The 27,708-nt window shown below is 39.0% G+C and overlaps 1 protein-coding gene across 1 annotated transcript in view; it reads right to left on the bottom strand.

The window, feature by feature from the left end:
• Positions 1-1,834: 1,834 nt before the first annotated feature.
• The window catches only part of sema3d (sema domain, immunoglobulin domain (Ig), short basic domain, secreted, (semaphorin) 3D), a 51,366-nt gene continuing 25,492 nt past the window's right edge, over positions 1,835-27,708 (bottom strand). The window contains exons 8-18 of the mRNA XM_058645883.1: positions 26,034-26,170; positions 21,741-21,855; positions 21,017-21,086; positions 20,774-20,918; positions 18,892-19,114; positions 18,148-18,236; positions 17,996-18,037; positions 16,958-17,115; positions 15,100-15,164; positions 13,431-13,570; positions 1,835-3,428 (exon numbers count right to left, since the gene is read on the bottom strand). Coding sequence (XP_058501866.1) covers positions 3,003-3,428; positions 13,431-13,570; positions 15,100-15,164; positions 16,958-17,115; positions 17,996-18,037; positions 18,148-18,236; positions 18,892-19,114; positions 20,774-20,918; positions 21,017-21,086; positions 21,741-21,855; positions 26,034-26,170 — 1,610 coding nt within the window. The 3' untranslated portion in view covers positions 1,835-3,002. The remainder of the gene's footprint in view (positions 3,429-13,430; positions 13,571-15,099; positions 15,165-16,957; positions 17,116-17,995; positions 18,038-18,147; positions 18,237-18,891; positions 19,115-20,773; positions 20,919-21,016; positions 21,087-21,740; positions 21,856-26,033; positions 26,171-27,708) is intronic.

Below are 27,708 nucleotides of genomic sequence, written 5' to 3'. Positions count from 1 at the left end.
ACAACAACTTCCTTACTTACTACTAATAAGTAATAATTCTGAGGTTATTGAGGGAAAACTCTTAGTTAATGGCTTACTGGTTGTATAATATGGCCATGCAGAATAAGGCATTAATAAGTACTTAAGAGCCAATATGTTACTAATTTGCATGCTAATAAGCAACTAATTAATGGTGAATATGTGTTCCCTAATCTAAAGTGTTACCGAATTGGGATTACACAGTATAGGAATATCGGAATTTGGAACTGGGAGTGACGTCAGTTCATCGCGTTCCATTTTAGAATTCAGAAACACAAGCTAATCTTGGGCTAGTGTTAGCAATACAAGTGGATGACAAGGCTCCTGCATACACTCCGTTTATGCACACATGTTTGTGTTCAGTTGATTTACTGTTAACTCATGAACCCAGAGGAGTTGGAAATCCCAAACGTTCCGACTACAAATGGAACATCTCACTTTTGTCTGAAAAATGATTATGAAAGAATGCTATACCTCGCAAATGTTCAGGAAGCAGCACAGATTTTTGCAGCAGCTTCTTGCCACTGTGCCTCAGTAACAAACACGTTGTTGTTAAAGATAGTTCCAGAATCTTTTATTGTTACTCCCTTTGTGCTGTCATTATGCAGTTTTTCTCTTTTACTTTGTTCTTTGTTGTCAACTGATGAATAAAGTATAGACATAGAGGAAGTGTTTGAAATATTCATAGTCTTTGTTTCAGCCCATGTGGAGGAATCACTGGAGAAAACAGGATGTACGTATGTATGCGTGTATGTATGTATGGTGTAGGTCAATTAAAGATGTTGAAACTAAGGTCCATAAAACTGAGCTTTCCAAACTTTACAGGTTTGAAGCCCCAGAGGATTCTGAAAAACTTCCAAGGCCCATTCCTGGCTTAGTGCGATTATTAGTAAGAGTTAGTGAAAAGCAGGACTCAAAAGCATGACTCCAAAAACACTTCAGATTTTAAAGCAAAATCACTTTACTTATCTCAAAAGGCTGGTTCGTACACAAAGATCAATCAGTTTCACAAACACATCTAAAAAAAGGCAAAGGCAAAGGCGTGAGTCAGTGAACAGGTGATAGTCCAAAAAAGACAAGAAAAACATCACGATTAAAAAACAATAAGGCTCTGAAACGAGAGGAGAGGAAACATGACAGAAATAAACAAAAAACATGACTTTAAGGGGAATGTCGAGATACAACATTAAAGTAAACAGAAAAAGTTGAAATTAAAATAAAATAAAGAGTATTTAAATTGTAAATAACTAAACAAAATAATGAATCAGCCATATTATAATATGTGTTTCATTTAATTTGGTGAATTTATATTTACCCTATATACATATATGTGTGTGTGTATATATATATATACATACATTTTCATAACTAGTCCGTCACCGCAGACTCCCATGACTTTTATATATATATATATATATATATATATATATTTATACATAGATATTATCTACTATGTTATACAAGTCTGAAAGTGCAGTATCTGTTCCAGGTCAGAGTCACTATGTTACATAAGTCTTCTTTTCATGCTCATGCCTGCTGCTGATGTCACTGCAGCTTTATCAGTTTATTCTGTGAAATCTGTAACGTAGTTTGCTCACATGCTTTCATACGGCATCACCTGAAGACATACAGCTTCTCCTCCTCCTCTCCTCCTCTCAGTCTCTCTCTCTCTCTCTTCTCATTCCCTGCCACACGGTGACTTCCACAAAACAAGAGCAGGTGGTTCTAAATCACGATGGTATCTGCATGCACTGCATAGACTTATATAGATATCTTGTGCATAGATTTTCATCTCGAAAGAATTCGGAGAACAGAATCTTTGGAAAAGAACCAACATTTATTTAAATAACTGAAAAACAAACAGCAATAACAAAAACATCTACTGGACCTACCATACACATGTTAAATGTTTGTACAAAAATGTTACCTTTTTTCAGTTGCAGGAGCATAAAACGATTATTATTATTGTTTTTATTATTATTATTATTAGTGTTATACAGACCAGTAAACGAAGCATGCTGTATCCTCTGTACATGTTATACAAATATTTACAGTCATTCAACATGAATGCATTGTCAACGCCATGAACAAACTCACACTACTACTGTTTATATATGGTTTTTTTTCTAAATGAACAAAATGTTCCGTCGTTAACACAAAGAAACGTCATACTCTTAAACCAGTCATACTTAAAACTGATGATTTCAATTAAAGGGATAGTTCAGTTTTCTACGGTGTGTGAGAGAGTCAGTGACATAGAGAGGCAATATTATCCAATCATGCAATTCCTTAGTTTTTACTAATTCATATCTTTGTGATAACCACGGAAAATATGTGTGGGGCATAAAATATTAATTTCAACTTTATAACATGGTAATTATCAATTTGAATTCACATTCACAACAATTTTCATGGGAAAGTATTTCAGTGATAATTAACACTATATTACATTAGCTATAACATGATAGTACTGTAATATGATCTCTTTATTAGCACACTATTACCATTGTTATTACCAAGCTGGAAATTGCATTAGAAATAAAATATAAAACGAAAACACACAACACAACCATATTGTTGTGCTGCAATCGACAAAGTTAACCAGTTTGAATATTTTACACAATCATTTATCAACATATTCCTACACACAACAGTGCAGAGGCAGTGGTAGATCAGCTGTTTGGATTTTAATTTCAAAGGGCCGCCTGACATCACGATAAAAGTATTTCAAATACAGCAAAGAATGATTATTATATTCTAACACTTTTCTCTGCTGTCCTCGCTAACATCCAAACAATGTGTGAATTGTTGTTGTTATAAAAAACCCTGAACTATCCCTTTAATATTACTATTTCAGCATTCGTCGTTCATGCCCTATGAACTCAGAGTTAGGTTTTGCGTCACTGCAGTTGAACAGTTCTGTCATGAATGCGTCATCGCTCAGTGAGTGCACACAGCTAATCCTGGTTTTCCGTTGAACGTCATCACCACCCTGCCACTCTCTCTTCCTCCCTCTCTCCATGATGCCTCCTGTTCCTGCTCTTCTTCATTTCCTGCATGTGTTTCCATTTGCCGACTCGCCCTCGCGGCCGCGACGGCTTCTTCTCGGACCAAAGCGAGCTGCAGTATTCCTCCAGAGATGCGAAAGGAGAGCTCATCACTCGCAGGTAGTCTTTGTAGCGCTGGCGGGACTCGGCGCCGTGCCGCAGCTGCAGCGCGGGGTCCTCGCTGGGCTTGGGCTTTCCGTCCAGCTGGCCGTGTGTAACAAGTTGTAGCGTGAGACGGAGGAGAGTGTGGGTGAAGTGTGTGCGTTCTTGAGCCACACAGATGTACACGCCAGCGTCCGAGGCATGGAGGGAGCGGATCAGGAGACCTCGGTCAGTGGGAACCACACGGTCGTCCAACTTGACCTGCGGGAAAAGCAAAAAATAAACAAAAAACTACATAAGCCAGTTCACAATTTAAGTGTAAACAAACCCCTTAACCCCTAAAGAAGTGTATATATGTATTTAGTTTTGTTGATCCAGGTAAAAATCTTCCCAGTTTAGTGTAAAGTATTGAAATTAAATAAAAATCAGTGGATCTACTAAATTAAAATGTTGCCATTGGCTTTCTGAGTTCACTTTGTGTCACCGATACAAGCTCTTGTCCAACCAGCACAAGGATTGTTGTCCCTGACTCCTCCCCCTTTTATGAAGCATGGGGTCACGGCCCGAACAGGTCGCCAGTCCATCTCAGGACCAACATCCAGAGATGAACAACCATTCACTCTCACATTCACACCAACGGTCAATTTAACGTGACCAATTAAGCTCTGCATGTTTTTAGACTGTGGGTGGAAGCTGGCGTACCCAGAGAGAACCCACATGCACAGAAAGGTGACCTTCAGTTTCTAAACTCATTAGTTTAGTTCAGTGTTCACCAAAAAAAAAACATTAAAATGTTAAATTGTTAGATTTCCCCAGAAAAAAAACAAAAAACTGAAGGTCATGGTTGCATCTGGGAAACTAACAACATTAGAAACACTGCACAAATGCACTATTGTGTTTTCTAAAAGATGGCAGAGGGAATAAAACTCCCCACAGCTACCCACTAATTCTATCAAAATGATGGATGAACTGGGAAAATCAGCCCCAAACTATGGATGAGGGGGAGTCACTGGATCAGGGGGGATTACAGTTTTCACAACACAACCAACTCAGAAACATTTAAAACAGAAGGTCAACTGAATGCTCAACTCTGGTGACAAAAACCCGACCACCTGCCTCTGTCACCTCACAGGTGAACCCACCAACAAAACCTATGACTAAGATTCTGGATCTGTTCACTGAGTTCTTGCACAACACTGACTACAGCTGCTTCATCGTGGAGTAAAAAGGTCACTTTTTTTTAAGTTACCTTAATGTCTTTTTTTCTGATTTTCATAGACCTGGACCTGTGACTAACCCTAACCCTTATCCTATGGGCCAGAAAATATTTTAGTGTAATCTGACATAGTGATGGGCAGCGGTTTTATTAACATAACACATGCATTCATGTCTGTGGTTGAAAACCTGTTAGTTATGTGTCACAAACTCTCTCCTGGGGACTGTGTGATACAACTTAATGTTCAAAAATCTGTTAGGCATTTAGGTTAGATGATTAAGGTTAGGGTAAGGCTTACTGTCCCCAGTAAGCATGCTGGGCGAGAAAGTGTGTGTGGCTTTGTATTTATTACCCCTTCAGGACCTCTTCTGGCATAAGCACTGACCTTGTCAGGACCTGTAGTCCTCATGGGGACCAAATCCTGGTTGTTATGAGGTAAAACCTCATTCCTGAGTCTCTGGTCAGGTTAAGGGATAACATGCAAATTCAAATTGCGATGAGGTTAGCGTAAGGGTTATGTTGGGTTCCATTTACATCCGAACTTGAAAGTCCGAATTACTGCATTCCAGAGAGAAGATGGAAAAATAATGGACGCAAACCAACCTCAGTGTAGGAATTGTTAGCAATACCAGTTGATAACAACCTCTACACATTATGTGGTGATGACACTTTGACACTAACTGGTTAGATTTGGGTCAAAATGTTGTACTTTTAATTTTAAAAAAAAGAAGGTCGTAGCACCTCACTACACCCGTATTGATTGTGTTGTATGAGTTCAGAAATAAAGTTGAGAATAACGATTGGTTAGCCTAACCAAACAAATGGCAGTCTCTCTCTGTGTGTGTCTGAGCGTGCAAGTGCTGGTGTGGGAGGGTGCATGTGCTTGTTGTTAAGGTGTAAGGCTAAGTAGCGTGCTAATGTTTATAGTCCACCATGACTCATCAGGTGGCATGTCCGCTGCTGGAACCTAAAACAACACAGCTGTGTTCAGAGGACAGTCAAAGAGCGTGTGGACTCTTCAAAAGCATACCTCCTCAAACAGCACTGCTCCAGCCCTCACTCATGTTAAACTTATGGCCTTCACGTCTACCAACTTCTGTCACGACTGATTTACCAACAATAAAAAAACCCTCCAGAAATCTACTGAGAACGTAGAAGTGACCTATGCAGAGCATCTGTGCAGACGCTCTTTCTTTCTTTCTTTCCTCAGAATATCTGTGACGAAACAGCGATGCCAACCATTTAAACTCTGTCCAGACTGTGTGTGTTTGAATGTGTGTGTGTGTGGAAATCTGGTCAAGACAACGACCTCCTGCAGAGAACACCAATGCAGCTTTGACGTCTGTGTTTGTCGAGACCAAAAACATCATGGAGTTATACAACTTTTTTTTGAATGAATTAAATGTGTTGGGATACACTGTGCTACAGTGGCTAGTATTGTTGCCTCACAGCATGACTGGGTGGGTGACTGGTTCGGATTCCAGTTCAGCATTTCTGTGTGGCGTTTGCATGACCAGGTTCTCCAGCTTCCTCCCACAGTCCAAAGACGTGCAGATTAGGTTAATCTATAGAGTGAAGGATTGTGACAGTGACAGTGTGTTTCTCCTGTGATGGATTGGTGACCTGTCCAGGGTGTACTCAACCTTTTGCCCTGTGTCATGTCTGGGATTGAACACTTTTTTGAAGTGCGTGTTGTGGTCCACTGTAGAACACCGCTTTGGCACTGTTGGTTTTCTTCAGCTATGGAGCTGTTCCATTGTTCATTGTTCCAGCACTACTTGGCTCAACATTTGGTTGTCACTGGAAGACTCACGAGTGCGACGCCTGACACAAGAAAAAGACTTGTAAAAAGTCTTTTTAAAAAGACTTAAAAATCCTTAAAACATGTTTATCTCCAATATTTAACAAAGGACATTTCTAAATTGTCAATATAGCTATGTTTTCTTTTACATAGCTAAAAAGAGGCCAATTCCCCTCTCAATGAAAACAGCAGCAACCAACTCCAGTGCATGAGGGCAAGTTAGATTAATCCAGAGTGTGTTGAAACATGAGCGGTAACAAGGAGCAGCTAACAAGATGTTTTCAATGACCCGGGTGTATTTTAACTTCTGGGGGGTCCACAGCATGTGGAGCTTAGAGGAGCAGCTTCAAGATGTATTCAAGAAACCTTGAAAATGTTTCTGCAAACATCTAAACGGTCCACAAACCGGGACAGGACACATCGTACTTCAATCAAAGGAACTTAATATGGAGGTTTTTAAAAAGGCGTAGGACTACCTTTTGTAACGTTTCTTTTGGCAACATTTGAAAACAGATGTGAAAATTGTTTTGTTGACAGTTTTCTGCCAAACCAAACTAAAGTGGTGACAGGTGCAGCTCTGCAACCCATACCTGCTTTTAATGAGCCAATTCAGCAAGGTGGACCAGGACCAAGACCAAGACCAAGACCAAGACCCAAAACCAGGAGTGGAAATCAATTCATCTTCTTATCCTCACAATAATCCGTATGTTTCTCAGTGCCAGTGCCACAAAGGACATTTACAGCTACCGGTAATACATGCATGCTATATACAAAATAGGTATTGGAGCAATATGTCAGTATTCTATCTATCAATATATTCGTGATAAGGTCTATGTGATGACTTCCTGGTTTTGAAGGATGTTGCATTGATAATCATCATATTTATAATAATTAATAAATGAGTGAAATACACTAAATAGTCTAAATTAAATATTATAAATTGATTACACAAGGAGTCAAAATTATTATTTCAAGAAGTCACTTAACACCTGATTTGTTTTAAGCCTAATTATTTGTGTTATAGCAGAATTTGACCAAATTTATAGTCAATGTTTCTTACACACGTACATATCCTTCATTTAACATTAAAGAAGCCAAAGAAATAAAAGGTAATAAAGAGTAGATATTTTATTTTAGAGTGTATTCACAGTGTAGTGTTACTCGCCGACCTTATGATAAAACATAGATCAAGTTTCTCATTGCAGCTACAGTTCAGTACTTTTCAGTAAAAATACAGAACTATCGCTTTACATCCTCCCAAGTTTTAAAAAAGACTATGTTTTGGTTTTTTTCATGAAAAGTTTTCATGAAATTCAGCATCATCCATTACTAATTATTAAAGGAGTTAAGGAGTCATTGTGAGAAAGACAGTGAAATATCCTCGAGCTCACATGTTTAATAGTCAATTCTTATAAGGGAATAAGAAGTGGGAGTAAATGAATGAGTGAATGAGGAGAGTTGTATTGGGATAGATGGCTGCAGGTGCTGTGAGCAGCTGGTCAAGGACGTTTTTTTGTTTTTTTCTCAAAACCCATCAGGAGGCAGCGAGTGCGGAGAGAAAGAGACTGTGGGACATGGACAAGTATGAGCAAACAAAGTGGAGGGAGTAAAGAGCGCGAAGGAAGGAAGTGAGGAGAGATTAAGGTGGCACTGATGTGGGGGGGGTTGAAGGACACAGGGCGGAGATGGGATGACAGACGGGGAGAAATGGTGGGAAGAAAGGAGCAGGGAGTGAGAGGTTGAAGTGAACCAGACACTTCCGACATCACCTGGCCCATTATCACACGCCCAGCTGTGAGAGAAGCTAAACCCAAGTCTCACACACACACACACACACACTCGTGCTGTAGGTCAGTGTTTCTCAAGCCTGATCCTGAGGATCGACTGCTCTGCATGTTTTAGACCTTTCCCGGATTCAAACGCTCAGCTCATCAGCACAAGCCAGATAATGACCCGTTCATCAGGTGTGTTGGAGCAGGGAAAACGTCTAACACATTCACAGACAGACAGACAGACAGACAGACGGACAGACAGACAGAAGCACAGCGGTTCAACTCAAAGTGTGAGGGTTTGAATCCCGGCTCTGCTAATCTACATGTGAATGGGTATGAAAGATGAGTGATAGAAAAATGCACTGTGTGAAAGTAAATGGGTGTGAATGTAGTACTGCAGCTTTGAGTGGTCAGCAAGACTAGAAAAGTGCTATATAAATACATACCAGTTACCATAGATAGATAGATGGAAGCAAAATATAGATGTAGAGAAAAACTAAATACAAAATAAGAAGTTAAAAAAAGATACAGACAACATAAGAAGGTAGAAAATGTTCAAATAAAATATAAAACCATAATGATAAATATGTAAAGGGATGCACGGCAGCTACAGAAGGAATAGGGAGTTTAGGAAATTGTATTTAACCACAAAAAAAAATTCAACAATAATGAATATTTAGTGCAACTGTGCAGTTCTGTGCAAAGGTGCATCTATTATCACAAGGTGGCAGCAGCAGCAAGCAGAGTGGACTTCATGTGTGTTTGCAGATTGTTGATGGTTGTTTTTCTTCAACTCTGTATTAATTTATTGATGGAAAGTCTGTTGCAGCGGTGAAAGTTGCAACGTCCTTGACCTATTTTCCCTTTTAAATATAATGACATATCATTTTTCTTCGGCTTTAGACATTATTGGGACACTCTTTAAACACGAAAGCAATATTTTTTTCATTTCAAGTATTGGCATTGGCCATTATGAGGGACATTTGTAAGTGTTTTTGCTATAAAAAAACACTTACTTTGGTCGGATTTATTATCTAAACGAGGCATCAGAAAGATTCTGGGACTAAAAACGGTGTTACCCTGCCAGTAAATCCAGGTGTTGCATGTTTCATATCAGACAGTGAGATAAACGAACGTTCTTAAAGGCTTTCTTGTCATAAAACCCACGGAATCTGCGTTCGATTCCTTATTATATATATTTTACACATCGTGTAGTGTTTTCTCTGCCTCCATGTTTATCTCATGACAATCCTGAGGGAGGAAGACCCCCTGCCTTCACTCCTTCATCACTTTGTCTAGAGTACAGTAGGTCACATATCATCGCATGCCTAAGCACACAAACACAGAAAAACACCCCATTGTCCTCATTACCCTAAAACACATGGCTGTCCCCAGGGAGTGCTCTGTAGGGGATCACACACACACACACACACACAGGGCTTTTGTGCTGTGACAGCCCATAAAGGAACACATGGGTCTTGAGTGGCCTCCGCACCTGTCGTTGTGTTTACATTCAGCCCAGAGAGTGAGGACAGCAGTGCATTTGTGGAAGTGAGTAAGTGCAGGGAGAAGCGGAAAGAGACGGGGACTGGTGGTAAACAATGGGTGTGGAGGAAGGTTTGTACGTGTTTGGACAGCAGAGGGAAGAGCACCGAGGTGCTGAGTAAGCACGTCTCCATCCATTCTCCATTCTCATTCAGGAGACAAGTGTCATCATCAAGGAGTTCCTTTCCACACCTTCACAAACACAAACACATTATCTCCCAGTCTTGTGCATCTTCCTCTTCACACCATTGTGCCTCTCATACCTATTTTACACCATTATTTATTTATTTTTTTAACACACAGGTAAACCTGCGAGAACAAAACGCTTCCCACTGCCAGCAAAATATTTTGCCTTTATTTTTGTGGCACTGACAAAATCAACTTGTTAAAGGTGCAATATGAAAGAAATGGTCATCAGATATTTAGGAAACGTGTGAAATAATGTCTTCACTGATAACGGTGGTATGGCCAATTTATTAACATTTTAAATTTTGATTTTGAATTTAGATCATGGGGCAAGTAGTTGTTGCTGTTGTTTTTTTAGAGAATGTGGAATAAACAGACACTGCAGCAACACAAGGATCTTAAGTTTATTCTACACTTGGAAAAATGGGTGAAACAGCCCTTTAACTTTGGTCATTGTGATGGCGCGACTAAATCACTGACTGCAGACAGTGTGCACACACACACACACACACACACACACACACATGTTGGCGATTTACAGCCTCCTGTCAGAGTAGTTGCAGCTCACTCTAACTGTGTCTGGACAAAAATTATGGGATGTCTTTCAATATTTTCTCGGTCTCAGTCGAGTTCAGACAGAAAAATGCAGACGCACTCTAGTGTGTGAGCGGTGCAGCTGTGTGTGTGTGTGTGTAAATGTTACAACATACATGGGCGGTGGAGTAAATTGTTAATTGCTGCAATTACTCTCACAGTTAAGGCCCGTACATACTCAGAAACAGATACATGTGTTCTTGTTTTTGAGGTGACAAGAGCAAGAACAAAGTTAGTTCAGGTCAGGACATCTCATACTTAACTCCTGGGAAGTCCTCACACGGAATGACGACCACGTCCACTTCAAATCTCTGGTCCAATCACACAATAGTTGTCGGAAAGCACAGAAGAAAAAAGTTCTGCCAAGATGATTTTGTCAAGAACAAGCAGCAAGAACTCAGAAATGAGAGCTGCAAGAAAATAACGACACCATTCTTTCCTTGTAGAACTGTCTCTGTCCTTGTATGTACAGGCCTTCACTTCTTCAGCTAAGCCCTTAGCCATGGATGTAGTATAAGAACTGGATAGAGCACTACCCCTCTGGTTCCGTTCATTCCTATGGAGTTGCTCACCCAGCGCATATGCCGAAAAAGTCTCAGACTTCCGCGTTTATTTCCGGGTTGTGTAGAGCATGAGCATGCGCAGTAGTGTTACCCCCCATGATGCCTTTCGGCTATGTAAACGAGCCGTCCACGTTCTCGCCTGGCTCGGCGCATTAAAAAATGTATAAGAAAACTCCTAATTGACTTCAGAATATAAAGATCTATACATGCCATTTTATAGGTGTCTCTTACTATCGTGGTCAATGGGAAAATTGCTTTCTGGGCCTGTGAGTATTTTTTGTTGGCCACCATAACAAAATTGTCTTCAAGGCAGAGGGGGCGGTGCTCTATCCAGTTCTTATAATACATCCATGCCCTTAGCATGGGTGGTGGTGCAGCAATGAAATGGGTTCCCCCTCAAACACGTTCCATTTATCATATACTGGTCTTGTGGTATATGAAAATGATGCAGGTATGGCTCAAAAATGCTTAGTGTTACCAAACCTAAAAAGCCTTGCTACCTATGTCTTTGTTTTTGACCAGAAGAGAAGAAAAACAAGGGCCTGAATGAAGGAAGAAAGAGCTACTAACAACTTCACATTCATACTGCGATCAAGGTCAAGGTGGAAAATGAAAGCCAAAGCAGTTTCTCCTCTTCACACAGAAAATAGAGGCTGGAAATGTGAAAAAAACAATATGTAACAAAAATCCTCAACGTGCTTTATCAGTGTTAACCAATTAAACTAAACTGCCTTTGATTTGCGAGCTAGCTGAGCTGTCTTTGAACTTTGCTGAATTTGACATGATTTGAAACCTAATTTTGAAACCCTCATTTACGTTGGTTAGAAACACATTGTTCTGTGGGCTGCCAAAGTCAGAAGAGATATTTTTATCACTTTCCAGGAACTTTAAAATATGATACAGAAGGGTGTTAGTGGAGGGTGGAGTAACACTTTGTGTAGCCTGGTAGCTGAACATTTGATCAGATTAGCATTGTAGAGGACAATGGACTGAAGAAATCATTCAAATAGCATCGGTAGACACATGTAACACTAACTTAATCCTATTGTGTCAGAAATGCACACATAAACAGGGTATAATCACAATTACTTTTACGATTGTACTGTACTTTACTTGTATATTTTCTCAGTAATGTCTTCTGTTCTGTTCTGGGTATAGTGTGTCTGTGTCTCAGGGACTGCAGATGGAAATGAGCTCAGAGAGCTACGTACAACCTGGTACAAAGCATATTTTCCTCTATGATTAATGCTGCTCTACATGGTCCCTGTTCAATAAACTAAATCTATCTATCTATCTATCTATCTATCTATCTATCTATCTATCTATCTATGACGCTGCCTGCTCTGTTACAGGACACCACGGTGGGCGTCTGTCAGTGATGTCGAAGCGTCACAGCGCACTTTGCTGTTCAAGACTGGAAACTGCAGTTGTTTGCACTAAATGTGAGAAAAATGAACTCTACATTCTTATTTTTTTATTTTCTCTTACAAACTCACTAATCACTCTATGATTTAAGACGGCTACTTGATTGGGACTTGGCAATTATGCAGATAAAAATAATACTAATAATAATAATAATAATAATAATAATAAAATAAAATAATAGAGAAAAATAGTTCATTTACTCCGTAATTTTTCCATACTTCCATCACTTCCCACTGCAAGTCAAATACAAGCGTTTTTTAAATGAGTGGAAAAGGGGCATTGGTAATATTTTACCAAAAGTAATTCTGAAGCACATTTGTACCTTTGTTTTTATTAATATGCTGTTTATATCCTTTCGGAAAACCCACATTCTATTCAACTCTAGTCCAAAATTAGCCAGAAATCTGCATATTCTACAAGTTGTTTCCTGATGTTTCATTTTCATTTCAAAACAATATAGAAAAGAGGATCAAAGCTCTTCCTTGAATAGCCTAAGGTTGCCAACATGGAAAAGCAGTTGCATTCCAGCCAAAATACTTTTCTATGTGATACAATGTCATCTCTGTAACTTTTTATTCTACTTTTTCTCAGAAGATTTATCTGAGGTAACTCATTCCTCACCTTTCAAAACAGCAGAGTATCTGCAGAAACATTTCAAAAAGCCCTGAACGCTCATAAACATCAATAACAATCTTATTCAGGGAACGAGAGACCATGCATAACTCCCTTATAAGCTATATTTCACCGATATATGTGGCTTTTGGGTATAAAACCCTGCATATGAGTTGCAAAATGCATTATCACCAACCCAGCACTGTTTTTATCTTCCCCAAGATAAGCAGTACCTGCAGCCAGGTGATTTGTGGCACAAACACTGGTTTACGAGTTCAAAGTCATTGAGATGGACATAAAGTCTGAAGTTTTTAGATGCTTTGAAGTACCCTTTGTATTAAACCTTCCCGCTTTTTGACCTCAAATCCTAAAAAAAATGTGACCTCCCTCAGGTACATTAAAGAAAAAGTAGCAACAACACACACCTTTGGAATTACATAGACAAAGTACGTTGTAAAAAAGAGACAAGGGAGGTAGAAATGATTTGCACATTAGTGTTTGGGCTATTTGTGTGCTTACAAGTTTGTACATGACTTCACTCTCACTCACCTCCTCCCTGCGCTCAGATCCCGATCTCTGGATGTACCACCGGATCTGGGCTTGTTGAGATTTTGGGATACACTCGAGGAATGTGGAGTTGCTTTGCACGCCAAAGAGAACCTTCTCCTCCACTTGTCCTCCACCAAGACCTAAAGAAAACATGGCTGTTACTGATCGATGAGTCTCTGTGTTCAAATCAAATGAAATCCCAATATTCACAATTCCAATATTGTCCCCACAGGGAAGTTTTTCTTCGGTAAAACAGCTGCAGTGCAGCATAGTCTGGTTCACAGAAGTCACAGAATTTTAATGACAAAGAACCAAATAAATTAAAAGACGCAAATAGGTTAGGAATACATGACAGACGAGAGTTTGAGATGGTTGTTTTTACATCTGCTTGCTCTGGAACATCTGCCTGAAGGTGGTGATGGATCACTGAGAATCTTTTTAGCCAGTTTGATTCCAGAACCTTCAGGAATTGTCTCAAGGACAGGATGTTGTGCAGGATTAAGGGCCAAATCATACTGTACGTCACTGCACATGTTCCCTGTAGCACAAATCCCTGTAGCACAAAAGTTGGTGCCACACTCTGTGTTATCTTGTCTTGGTCAAAAGAGACAACAAAAAGCACAGTTACTATGGAAACTTGCTTAGGGTTTTTATTTATCACGTGCTTTTTGATATACATAAACACTATATATATATATATATATATATATACACTCTATTTTTTGCATTTGCATTTCTAATCTAGAGTTTGCGATCACAAACACATGCTCGGGACGCTAGACTGACACAGACACTCGATTAAGGTGCGTGCAAAGCTATGAAAAATGTCTCGTTCTGGCTTTTTCATGTTTTACTAAGCACTTGACTGCTGGAGGAGACCAAAGCAGATCAACGTCACTGTTCGGCAGAGTTTGTACTGAATGTTATTGTGAACGCTTCAGTATCAAACCACTCGATAAACAAACATGTAACGGAGGGACATTTTCACCATTGTGGTCGCAGTTTTCGCCGCAGTCCTGCTCTCTGTCTCCCTCTTTCTTTAATAGTGGTACTGCAGCCTCACAGCAGGATTCGCACGTTTGTCATGAAATAATTGTTTTCATTTTTCACATTTTTCAGCTTCAGAACCTACAGTTCAACTTCTTCTGCCCCAGAAAAAAAGATGTTCTGCACGTTTTAAAATGATGACAAATTATATTTTTTCTTCATTTGCTTATTTCTTTACTTTTTTTGCTCAAGTTCAATTAAATATGTAATTATTAGATTTTGTTGTTTCTTAGTAAATATTTACTTATTATTATGATCGTAATCATAATAATAATAATAATTTCTTCCTATCACTATTATATTGAGTCTTTTGAAACTTTCATACTTTATCTTTCATTATTTTATCTACACATCCTTTATTGTACAGTACTTTATTTCTTGTACTGTTTTCTTTAATTCTTTAATCCAGGATGTGAGTCTGCTTTTCTTTCTTTTATTCTCTACTTCATTTCCTCATCTTTACGAATGTTGAGTGAAGTTTTCTGTGTGTTTCTGCATCGAGGAGAGACACATTTACAGGACAAAGACATCACAGATGTAAACGTTATTCTTGAGTGAACACGCTGTCAACAGATTAACAAAGACGTATCTGAAGAATCTTTAAAAGACAAAATCTACATACTGTCTTCTGTGTCCCAGCACTGACTGGCAGGGTCTCCATGCTTGATGTCCTGTCTCCTGGCCCGTCTGAAGAACAAACACACAATAATTATTCATTTATTCATTTATTTATTTACAGCCATATCTGTGACACAAAATATTATTTTGAATTGGAAACACATTATCTCCAAGATATGATTTACAGCGTCGTGTTTTACGCATGTTATTTAAAACATTCACTTAAAAGGTTGGATGACAGTAATCTGTGGTGTTTCAGACGTCCGTTTGATTTATATGACAGTTGTGCATTGGGAAACATCTCCCTCAATTTGAAAACACATGCAGGAAATGCAGCACAAGCACACAGATAAAGTGCTTGCAGCGTGTTTGTCTAATTTGAAGCTGAACTCTCAGGGTTAAGTCTCCGCAAGGTTTGGAGCATGTGCTCAAAGATGTAAACACGCCTTTAGGACATGTCCAGATGACCAGTCAGGTAAAAAAAAGAAAGAAAAGAAGAAGCCACCATCTGGCATGGGAAAAAAAGAATGAAGAGGTGAGGAGAACCAAAATAATAAAAAAAAGGAGTGTCATTTTAGGAACACATTTTTGTTTTAACCAGGAATTAAAGTCATCAAAACCATTAAATATTTAAAAAAATACATTCAATTCTACCATGAAGAAGATTGTGAACTTTAAAGCCTTAAACACATGCATGCTTTATTCTTTCTTGTTTTCAGCTTTTTTTTTGTACTTAATTAATCCCCATAGGGAAATCCCTCTCTGCATTTAACCTGAGAGGCACCTCAGCCCTTGGACCTGTTGGGATTTGAACTGGCAACCCCTCAGTTTCAACAGCCAAGTTCCATTTAGCCTTGGGCTGCCCCTTACATGGATGATGTGAAGCAGCGTACAACTGAATAACTCACAAAATAAACGTTCAAAGTGTAATTATGATATTGAATCAATATTTGACTGAAATAATAATGAGAAATAATTTGATTTTTTGTTAATAAGAAAATGGTTTGACTAAAACGAGACTTTTACTCGACTAAAACTTGACTAACAAAAAGTAGTATATGAATGACTAAATATGAAAGAGACTAATAAGGACATTTGAAACAAGGCTAAGACTTATAGTCTATAATTCGGATGCAGAGACAGCAGTTTAGAGTGAACATCACTTGTGCCATTGCAACCCACCGACACATGCCTTGTAATCGTTTTATAGTGTTTTCTTGTTTGTTAAAAAGAACAAGGTTTGGGAAAACAAATACAATCGAGCAAGAAATCAGCTGCTGAGTTCAATATTTGGACTGTACGTCATCAACAACACTAGATTTGATGTTTTCATTGAAAAGAAAACTCGGGGAAAATCGACCACATTTGGAAAAAATAAAAGTCGCAATTTTAGAACAGCGAAATAATGCGGCCGATGTGAACGCTGCTGTGATTCGACGAAGAAAGCCAATGGCAAAATTTGAATGTAGTAGCCGGTGTTTGACCAGAGAGGGCAGTAGATGCACTGATTTTTATCACAACATATCATTTCAATACTTTTCATTAAACTGTGAACCTGGAACAACAAATAACATTACTAGATACCCATGTGGGGCTTTAGTTGGAGTTCAAAACTATTTTATCAACTTTTATCAATTTCTTTGGAGATAAAAGGTGACGACGTTGAAAATATAAAAAGATTCATCATGCGCACACTGTTTTTGTAGACAATTACAACAATAAACAAATCATTAAACACACATTTGCATTAAAGTTGTGTCATTTAACACTGCTACCAATTATTTTAGTTTTAAAAGTCTATATTTTTATAAATCTTATATTCCATTAATAGGGAAAAAGGCAGTGTTATGAAGACACAGCACCTCTTAGATGCAGGGACGTATCGGGAGCATGTTTGTCCATCCCAGGCACAGTACGGATCGCGGGCGAGGCAGCATTCAGCGCAGGCGTGGCCGTAGAGGTTACACCGACTGAGGGAAACCTGAGCGAGTCCCTCACTCGAGCCCACGTACAGCTGTTGCTGGAAGTAAAAAGAAACCCACAGTCTTTAAGGAAGGTCAACACACGGTCAAATCATCTGAAAACAGGTTTGTTCTGGAGGAAAATCAAGGAAATCAAGTCGCTAAATAACTGCGGGTCAAAGCATTGAAATAAAAACAATGAAAATTCTTTGTTTTTTTTGGTTTTCTTAGAGAGATTCAGACCTGCAACAATTAAATTATACACCAAATAAACCAAAAAGCTAATGAATTAATGAAGAAAACAATCCACAGATTAACCAATGAAAAAAAGCGGTTAATTGCATATTTTGTTTTTTTTGTTTTTTTTATTAAATCCCATAAGAGATTTAAGGGATTGCTAATGAAAACATTCCAAAAAAAAACTAGTGAGCAGGCGCACACACACACACACACACACACACACACACACACAGGTCAAGCACTGCTGATGATTAATGGAACTGTGACTGGAGTTGAAGAGTCTACTGACTCTCCTGACCCTTGGATAACGAGGAAGAAGGGATTAAGACAGTCAGAAAAAAAGAGAAGATAGAGTGAAAATGGCATATTCAATATGATTTGTGTATTTTACACATGACAGTAAAACAGGGGTCTCAAATTTAAAGAACCTGGGGCCAATAAGTGTCTAATCTGGTCAGGAGGGGGCAGGTCTAGAAAGAAATGTGGAGGAAAAACAACTGTTCAATAGACAGTGAGTAATATGAGCTTAAAATGTAGTAATCAATAGTCCATTATGATATCCAATAACGCCATTTATGATGATATTTGACAGACTTTCAAAGTAAAAGTATTTGTTCTGATGTGGAATGATGTGTACTTATAAAATATGAATAAACAGCAAAGAGCATTGGGAAACAATGAACGACAGTGAGGTCCAACCTGTTTGGAAGACATCTCCATACTGAGGATGGGAGTTGGAACCTGCAAAACATGGTGGACAAACAGACTCCATCATGTTCCCTCACTGATTCAAAGCTCAGAAAATTGAAGTGATACTGATTTTGTTATTCGAAATGTGCTGTTCAGGAAACCTGGAAAACTTCAAGTTCTTCAAGCACCACTGCCTCCGTTGACCAGTTCTCTTGAGTGATGCTCACCACCTTCAGAACTGAGCCCACATCTAAAACAGAGTGTGACACAGGAAGCTGAGTCAGGTGACTTGTTAATCAGTAAATTCCAAAAATGCTTTATAATACTTGCAAAAATGTTCCAACATCAGAAGAGCATTAACAAGACCTGACAAATACAAGGCTGCTGTTCTTATCATCTAGTGCCCTCTGCTGGTAAGGTTTGGATTTGCAAGAGACACAATTTGTATGATCACATTATGGGGGCTTGTCTTCCTTATGGGGACAAAAATGAAGTCCCCATTAAGCAAATTATTACATTTTTAAGGTGAAGACATGTTGCATGGTTAGGATAAGGTTAGGGTTGGACCAGTAGTAGTTAAGACTAGTTATAGTTAAGGTTAGGTCTCCAGGAAATGCATGCAAGTCAATGTAATGTCCTGTGAAGTGTGTGTGTGTATGTGTGTGTTTGTACATACACACTTCATGGGGACAAAAAAACACTTTAAACTTTAAACTTAAAGAAAGTGAGGTTTCTGAGGAACTGCTTACATTTAGGGCTAATATGTTAATAATAGTTACATAGGGTTAAGTATTATCTGGTTATGGTTAAGTTCAGGAATATCACTTTGTTGAGGCTGTCCAAACTGAATGGAAGTCAATGTAATGTCCTCAGAATAGCTGCATGTGTGCGTTTGAGTGTCTCACCTGTTCCCAGAAACATGACCTCATATTGTCCGTCTTCAGCCAAAACTCTGTCCACCACAATCTTGGTGAGGGTGTAGTCCACTCGTACACGTGTGAACACGGGCCGGCCGGTCAGAGGGTAGACGGAGCGGTACATCAGCGGGTGGAATCGGACGAAGCTGACGACCTCATCAGGGAAGTCTTTGGTGGTCTTGATCTTTGGATCGTATGTCTTGCTGGGACACTGAAAAAAAAAGCAAAAAGCAAAGAGCAACAGTGAATCATCAAAAGCCTGCAGCAACAACTGAGCCCTCACTGGTTCACAGAGACACATCGCCCTCTGGTGGTTGAATACAAAATGTGCAGGAGCTGAAGCAAATCTGAACAATCTGTGACCTTAAACCTGACCCGACCCCCAACCACACACACACACACACACACACACACACACCAAACCTCCCCTCCCTAACTCATGCAAACTCAATTAAATAAAAACCTGATATGTCAGCTGCAGATGTACACATGCACACATGCCCTACAGCGTATTGAACATTTCACCCTTGAATCAGATATGATCCTGATTATATTATTATTTCGTAATTAGTCAGAGAGCTGAAGATTTTTGTGATATATGGTGTGTGTGTGTGTGTGTGTAAGAGTATTCACAATCCTTCCTGCTGCAAACAAAGCCTGGTACTAATGAGGCAGAGCGATAAACTGTATAAAAAGTGAATGTAGTTTCCCAGTTGCCTCTATAGCTTTGACTTGTTTTGACGTCACTTGTGTCCATGCTGTGTACGAGCTGTCAGTCACACTGGTGTCTGCTCATGATGTTGTGCTTTATTGTCTATTTACCCCCAAAAAATGGAAACATCATTGACAAAATGTGCATCATGATCTATTGACATCTATGGAGTGAGAGGCACAATCTCATTTTCCCTTAGGCGTGTCAGTGTCAGTGTCGCCCCCTGGTGGACACTTTCATGTACAGTCTACAGGCAGATGAAGTGGTTAAGGTCAAAGGTGAGGTTTGAACTGTGGTTAAATCAATGTTGGGCTGAAGCATTACCTGGTTAGGATAAAGGTTAGGGAGACAGACAAACTAAAGTGTGTGTGTGTGTGTGTGTGTGTGTGTGTGTATGTGTGCACGCTGCTTACTCTCTCCCTCTTTCTGAGTTTGTGTTTTCTCTCTTGTCCTCCCTGACTTGTGTGAATTTGTGCGCTCTTTTTCAGTGTCCACCAGTGTTTTCTGTGTGTTGTATTTCTCTGTCTGTCGTGTGTGTCTCTCTCCCCCTTAGTGTCTCTCTCTGTCTCTCCCTGTGTCTCTCTCTCTCCCTTTAATCGATCACCCACCACTTCGATCTGTGTCAGTGCTTTTTTTCTTTTGTATTTCTCTGTAAAGATTTACAAACATGTTTAAAACATCAAGATGCCTTTTATTAGACCTACATTTGTTATAATTAAGTGTTTAAACTTTAAAGAAAGCCATTAAACAACACTGTTTGTGTTGATTCTACATTCATTCCATGATTTTATATAAATAAATATGTTATAAGCTTCAGCTTTATTTTCGCAATTAATGACAGAAGATTGTGCGATGAATTAGTTAATTTTATGACAGTGATCGATTGACAGCCGTAGTAAAAACTTGTCTTCGTAGGGACATTTTGTCTGAGCCCTCACAACTTTAAAGGACTTTTTCAGGGTTAAGACTTGGGCTTAGTTTAGGCTTAGGGTAAAAGTTAAGATTATGCACTTAGTTGTGATGGTTAAGGTGAGGGGAATGCATTATGTCAATGATGTGTCCTGACTAAGATATAGCAACAACTTTGTTTGTGTGTGTGTGTGTGTGTGTGTGTGTGTGTGTGGTCTGCCTCTCGGACTAATCATGTGGGAAACACACCGTTCCAGGACGTGGATATGGAATCTTCCCCTCATATTCCACCCATCTGTGGTCAGGCCCTTCCTTGTGAGCGTAAGGTCCATTAAACGCAGCTCGTATATCTGCCATGCTGTACACACACACCGCCGAGCCACGGAAAATGGAGCTGGAAGGAGAAAGAGGGGAGAAGAAGCTCTACTTCAAAAACAAAAACAAAAAGAAGGAGAGTAAGTGTGAGGATGATGTGATGAGTGCTGAACTAACCTGGAGGTGGTGAAGACTGCGTACACTTTGGGCTGTTTTTCATCTCGCGTCGGGAGAAGAAAGACGTCCTCTGGAAAAGGGAGACAGCAAACATGGGTTTGTTGTTTTTTTTATTCTGCACAATAGGTGGGTTTCCAAACTTTTTATGCACATTTTAAATTTCTGCTGCACAAAAAAGTGCAGTTTTAACATATTTAGTGAAGTTTGTTTGTTTTTTTCTTTAATTCTCAAAGTAAGAATGAGGCCTCCTCTGTTCCTATAGTCCATGTCTGAGAATGTTAACAAGCAAAATTAAGAACTACCTTTTAACGTGGCTTTCATCAATTATTTAAACTCTTTTTACTTCATTTTGAGGATCTGACATTAATTATTTTATTCTAGCCTTTCGTCTCTTTTTACTAAATTTTAATTTTTTTAATTTTACTGCATGCATTATTTTATCATGTTCTAGTTTATCTTATCCTTATGGTACTTCTCTTATTTATTCATTTACTTACCTTCTTTTTATGAACTAGTTTATGTGTATCTATTCCATTTTATTTGATTCTATTTATGTCTTTCATTTTCTTTTACAGTCTGTTTTGATTAATTAAGGATTTGTTAAAAAAGTTAATTCAGTACAGAGTTCTTTGTGTAGATTGCACAAGACATTTTTTTTGCACTCTGAACTTAATTCCCGGAGGATAAAACCAAGACTGGCGGCCTGAGAGGAGAGGTCACTCACGCAGCTCATCAAAGTGAGTGTCCACTCCGTCTGGACCGGGGATCGAGCACACGAGCCTGGCTTTGAGGAAGGTGGTCCATTTATTGGTCAGACTCCTCAGGCCACCGACGTCATTCTGAAACACGACCACATGCATATTGTTTTTAATCCCTCACAGAGCAACATTAACATAGATCCATAAAAGCCACAAAGGATGAGAACTAATCCCCCAAAAAATGCAGTTAATTACCAAAAAGACGTAATATAAGCGCTTCCACATATACACTTTTAGTTTAGTTTATTTACACATAATATTAAAGAAAAAACAATCAATATAGATAAGACATTGTGCAGGGGAGGTTAAAAAAGGCTTAGAAAGACACCAGCCCTCCAAACAACAACAGAAAGCAGGCGTAAAGAATGAACAGCTACATATTTCAGTGCTGACATCAGACAAATCATATTAAGAGAAAAGAAACACACACAAAGAGCATAAACAAGAAAGACGTCCTCAAGCTTTTCTTAAATGAAAACAATGGAGAAGTCCAACAAAACTGAAGAGGACAGACTTCAGAGGGCCTTGTGTCTAATATGAGTCTCATATGTATACGTCTGATATATGCTCACATTCAAAATCAGATTTCCTGAAGAGAGAAGCAGACGAGTCACTTTAGTTTAAGGAAATGGGAGAAGTGGCAGCCCAGGAATGTGATACCATGAACGTGAGTGACTTCATTTTGGCATGTTCTGTTGTATATTTCAAATTTATGTTACAAAATATAATGAAATTAGATGTATTTGTGTAAAGAGAGAGTTTATACCATTGGCATAAGTGATTCCCTAAATGTAGAAACTCCCCAAGTCTCTACATAGCGCTTTTCTCGTCTTCATGACCACCCACAGCTGCTTTACACCACACTTTTGCCATTCACCCATTCACCTAATACAGTCATACAGACACATTCACACACTGCCAGCACAACCGTCAGGAGCAACGTGGGGGTTAAGGGTCTTGCCCACCGGCATGTAGACTGGCAGAGCTGGGAATCAAACCCGTATTTAGAGCTTATTTATAGAAATAGATATGAGACTCTAAAACCACATGCATATTTAATCATATTAAGTCCAGTGTAGGTGGTCAAAAGAAAAAAAAAACACTTTTATACATCTGTACGACAGACTGCATAGAATCTAATGGGCTCACACACACACGCACACACACGCACACACACGCACAACACAAAGACTAAAAGCCTGAGTATGATTTCCTGCACTGATTAGGAAAATAAACAGATGTTCAGCAGACAGATGTACTGGACGAGCACAAAGGAGATCCGTCTCGTTATTGTAACAACAGCCAACAGTGATTGAAAAGAGAGACGGAAACAGAGAAACAAGAGAAAATACAAAATCAAATCTTATCTTAGCATATGAACTGCTGTTCTAAGGAGCCACCTGAGACCGAGCTATGATAAGAGGGTTCAAGTGCAACGTCTTTGTAATGCATAGAAACCTGAAGAGAACCTCCCTGTTAAACTTAGCCAGGGCACTAAGAGTATGGAAGTAAAGAAACTGCCAAAAAAAGCAAACACTTAATGAGGATTTTTTTTTCTTCAAAGAGGATTCGGCTGAAGTTGCTTTTAAATTGGGGGGTGGGGGGTGTGCACTTAAGTAAAATGAAAGGGAGGGACAAACACAAAGACCAAGAGAGAAGGATTCCCAAAAGAAAAGGAGGAGAGAGCTGTAATCCAGAGGAATCTCCGTCCAGTCTGCCTTACAGCTTACCCTCAAGTCATAAACATGCTGGAATGTAGCGATACACTTCCAAATACAAATAAATGGCTGCATGAACTCATCCTTTTCTTTTTAATGACAACTGGCACGCTCTACTGTAATCATTAAAGTCTGTCAGCTGTGCTGTGTCTATCCAGCCTTACAGCTGTTTTGACACGCTGTCAAATCTGAGTTAACAGGCTCTGAAACGTGATAAGCTTCACAAAAAGTCCTGCAGCATCCAAGAACTGGAGAAACAGAAAATACAGGAGGTAAAGTAAGTATAAGATAATCCTTTATTAGGCCTTATCCTTGTGAGCATGGAACGAACAAAACAATCTTTGAAAATGTGTCCCGCAAACATGGCATCGTTTCACCAAATGTCTCCATCCACACGACTCAAAACGCTGTAGTACGTATGCCAGGCCTGTAAGTGGCGCTGTTGCACTGTTTTAACAGTAAAAACGGAGAAGACGACGTCGTACATTACAATGCATACAATCACAAAATAACCAAAGCCAGGGGAAGGAATAAGAAATAAATAAATTAAATTAAATGATCATAAAACAAACAGACCAAACAGCTGTGGATGTGCAGTGAAAACAATCCCTGATCTGGAGGTAATCTAGGTTTTGTTTTCTCCTCCCCTGATTTTACAAATGTGTTTCACTCTTAATCTTGAAAAAAGTGTTTTTCTTCACTCCCGGGTCTGAACTCTCTGACGACTTTAGTTACTTTTCATTGACAGTAGTTGGCAACAAAGATAGAGACAGTGAACGTCAGCGCATTACAGAGAATGGGTGGACTATGACATCATCGTTTCCCCAAAGTAGCGTATTCGTTGTGTAAATGAAAATGCAAGGGCGGTGTTTAGGGATTTTCCCAATCTGGCAACCGATTTCAAGAAAATACTGTTTCAGGTCTCCCAAAGAACTAAATAAAATAAAATAAAATAAAATAAAATAAAATAAAATAAAATAAAATAAAATAAAATAAAATAAAATAAAATAAAATAAAATAAAATAAAATAAAATAAAATAAAATAAAATAAAATAAAATAAAATAAAATAGACCCTCTGTGAATTCACCTACATTCGTTTCCGTGTGGATGAAATAAAAATAAATACATAAATAAAATGCAAGTAAAATAAAATAAAATAAAATAGACCCTCTGTGAATTCACATACATTTGTTTCCATGTGGAAATTTGCTTGATAATTACAGTGTGAACCAGGATTGCACTTTGTTATTAGTATTATTGTTTAGATATGACTTTGGCAACTTGACAGACCTTAAAAAGATGAGTTTTAGGTTTTGTCGCCTTGGAGGCCAAAAGTTGCACTGGACAAAACAATCTGCCAAATGAATGTTATGTAATGTTAATAAATTAAATGTATTCAAGGTAAAAAAAAATGAAAATGTCAAGTATTTATCACTCTCTTGTCGCTGCACGGATCTCAGGGACAATGGAGGCAGCAGCTCTTTGAATGCAGCAGAGCACAAAGGGGTTAAAAGGGGGAAAAAAAGCATGATTTACTGCGTCTGACAGCAGCAACGAGTCTTTCAGATGACTACAAAAGACGGAATTATCAGGAAGGTCTCCTCCTGAGGGACATAAAAACACTGGCTGACACAAAGGCTACATCCACACTGATGTATTTTAGTTTTAGTCAGATCACTGTGTCTTATTACACGATCTCACTTGTCATGTAATGTTTGATGTACCAGGTTTGAGCAATGCTGATATTTCCCTGGCTAAGAAGGTGAAACAATTAAATTCATAACATTATAGGATGAAAATAATGTAAAATGAAAATAAAGGTCATGAAATTCCACAAACATTATCATTCCCATACCCCACCCCACCAAATCTCAATAGTCGACACATTTGTACAAATATGTTGCAAGAGCGCAGTTATTCCTATGGAAAAGGGTGAGGGCCACATGTGAATATGTTTGTGAAAACAAAATAAAACATTTAAAAAATATAATAACATTTCACATGTGGTCCTAATTCTCTTTCATACTCTAAAACTTATTTTGTTAATTTACTAAGATATAAGAATAAACCCTGCATTTGTGCATTTTTAGCAAAATAACATGGTAACATTCTACTCAAGTAAGTGAGTAAGTAGTTATTCATTATCCTAATGCATTTCCTTTATTAGTTTCATATTTATTTATTGAAAATGGACGGTGTAGGGTTAAAACAAACATTACCAGGTGATTCACTCTATTAGATCACAATGTTGAGATAATTTGCATCTGTCGTCCCTGTCATTTGAAAGGCCATCATGAGAAAGAGCAGTGGTCCTAAAACTGACCCATGTGGCACTCCCAGGTTGCATGATATAAATGGATATAGTTCACCGACACACACTGATGTCGGCCACTCATTACTTCATGTTACTAACTAGAGTCTCAACATCCATGTTCAGAATCTTGGTCTTTCTCTTTTCCACCCCCCATCTCCCCCCCATACTCTGACCTTCTGACCCATACATCATGTCCTCACCTCACCTCTCCTGTGTACCAGCTCACCTTGCACACACGAGCCACTCGGGTCAGGATGCTTTTGTCGTTGCCTTCCCACGAAACTTCCCGGAAGAAAAAGTATATCTTATCATCATCTGGGTTGTAGGTGTCCGCGATGGGATGAGCAGATATGAACCTGCCCTCTGAAGACAGACATGGAAACAGAGGGAAATAGGAAAGTGTTACACGGATCCAGTAATGGCTTTTCCATGTGATGTAGTCAAGAGGTGGCATAAACACACAGGACATGCACATGTTTATTTACGGTCTCTCTCTAGTTACACAGAGATATTGCAATTTCTACTCAGGAAACTAAAACTGACACTGAACAGAGATCCTACAAGCACTTATAGCTGATTACTACTTTATTAGGTAACCTTTCTAAATCATCCTTTAATTGGACACGCAGGATAATTACGCTAATCACGTCTACAATGATGTTAAGTCTTCATAGCGTTTCATTAAACGCAGTGCGGACAACGTAAATACTGGATTACGATCCTTGATTACTTTATTTAAAGTGTCTTCACTGATTGATTTGCCTCTTGGGGAAGCATAAAACAAGTACACACAACACTGACAACCTGAAAACAGTAAACATGCTTATTTACATACTGAGCAGACCTAGCAATCATGTAGAGTGGTACGTCAGCAAACCGATGAAGAGCAAATCAGCTCTTCTTTTAGCTCTACTTTGGTCTACACACTCTAAATGCTAAAATATGTTCGCCTGCCGCTCATCTGATGACAGTTCCATTTAGAACTGGGAATTTCTGAGTTGTACTCCATTGATGACTTAATATGTGGTGCTTTTATTATCACATATGGCCCTTTACCACCTACGGTCCCAGCTCGCCTCGCCTCAGCACGGCACGGTTTAGGTTGGTAAATATTGAGATTTCCCTGGTAATTGTTGGAGAGTGAGATGTTAAGTCTTTGTAGCTGATCTACAGTTCGGCACTGTTCAGCTGGATTCTGGCGACGTCACACATAGTATCGCCTCAGCTCGCTTGGAACCTTGCCAGAGCAGGTACTAAAAAAAATCGAGTGCCGTAAGCTAGTGCTTAACCGTGCCGAGCCATGCCGAGTCGAGCCGGTGAAAACACTCCATTATTTAGTGGATTATTATGTGTGTTTGATGAAATTCACAATGTTCCTTGAATGCATCTTGAAGCAGCTCCTCTAAACTCAACACGCTATAACGGATCAAATTGACTTTGAATGAATCTCATTAACACACTGCGAAACCTGCTTTTCTGCTGGAGTTAAAAACATTTGAATATTCATTGAATAATAAAATATATTTTCTCAAAATGCCCTCCCCAAAGTAGAACCTCACTGATGGCACAAGCTTGAAAAACTGTAAAAAAATATGTGCCTCTGAAACTTAAAATTTAAGGTGTAGGTCGCATGCATTTAATTTATGTTGTTGCACAGTAGTAGAAGTTAGTGACAGACCAGGAATATTAAAGACTACACTGTATTGCAGTGATATTACATCAACTTTAGCTCCGCCGCTAGCAGCCCAGCAAACCACCAGAGGGTGATTTCCTGCGGTGAAACAGCTGAATGTCCTGGTGCTAACACAGTCAGACAGAAGGTCATTGTTAGTCCTGCAGCAGTGAAAAAAGATGCTCTCCACAGACAGACAAGCAGAGGAATGATGTGCCGTGCTCTCTCT

The sequence above is a fragment of the Solea solea genome, chromosome 12 (assembly GCF_958295425.1).
Source record: "Solea solea chromosome 12, fSolSol10.1, whole genome shotgun sequence".
In the NCBI taxonomy this organism is placed as follows: domain Eukaryota; kingdom Metazoa; phylum Chordata; class Actinopteri; order Pleuronectiformes; family Soleidae; genus Solea; species Solea solea.
This window is presented reverse-complemented; position numbering and strand designations above follow the sequence as displayed.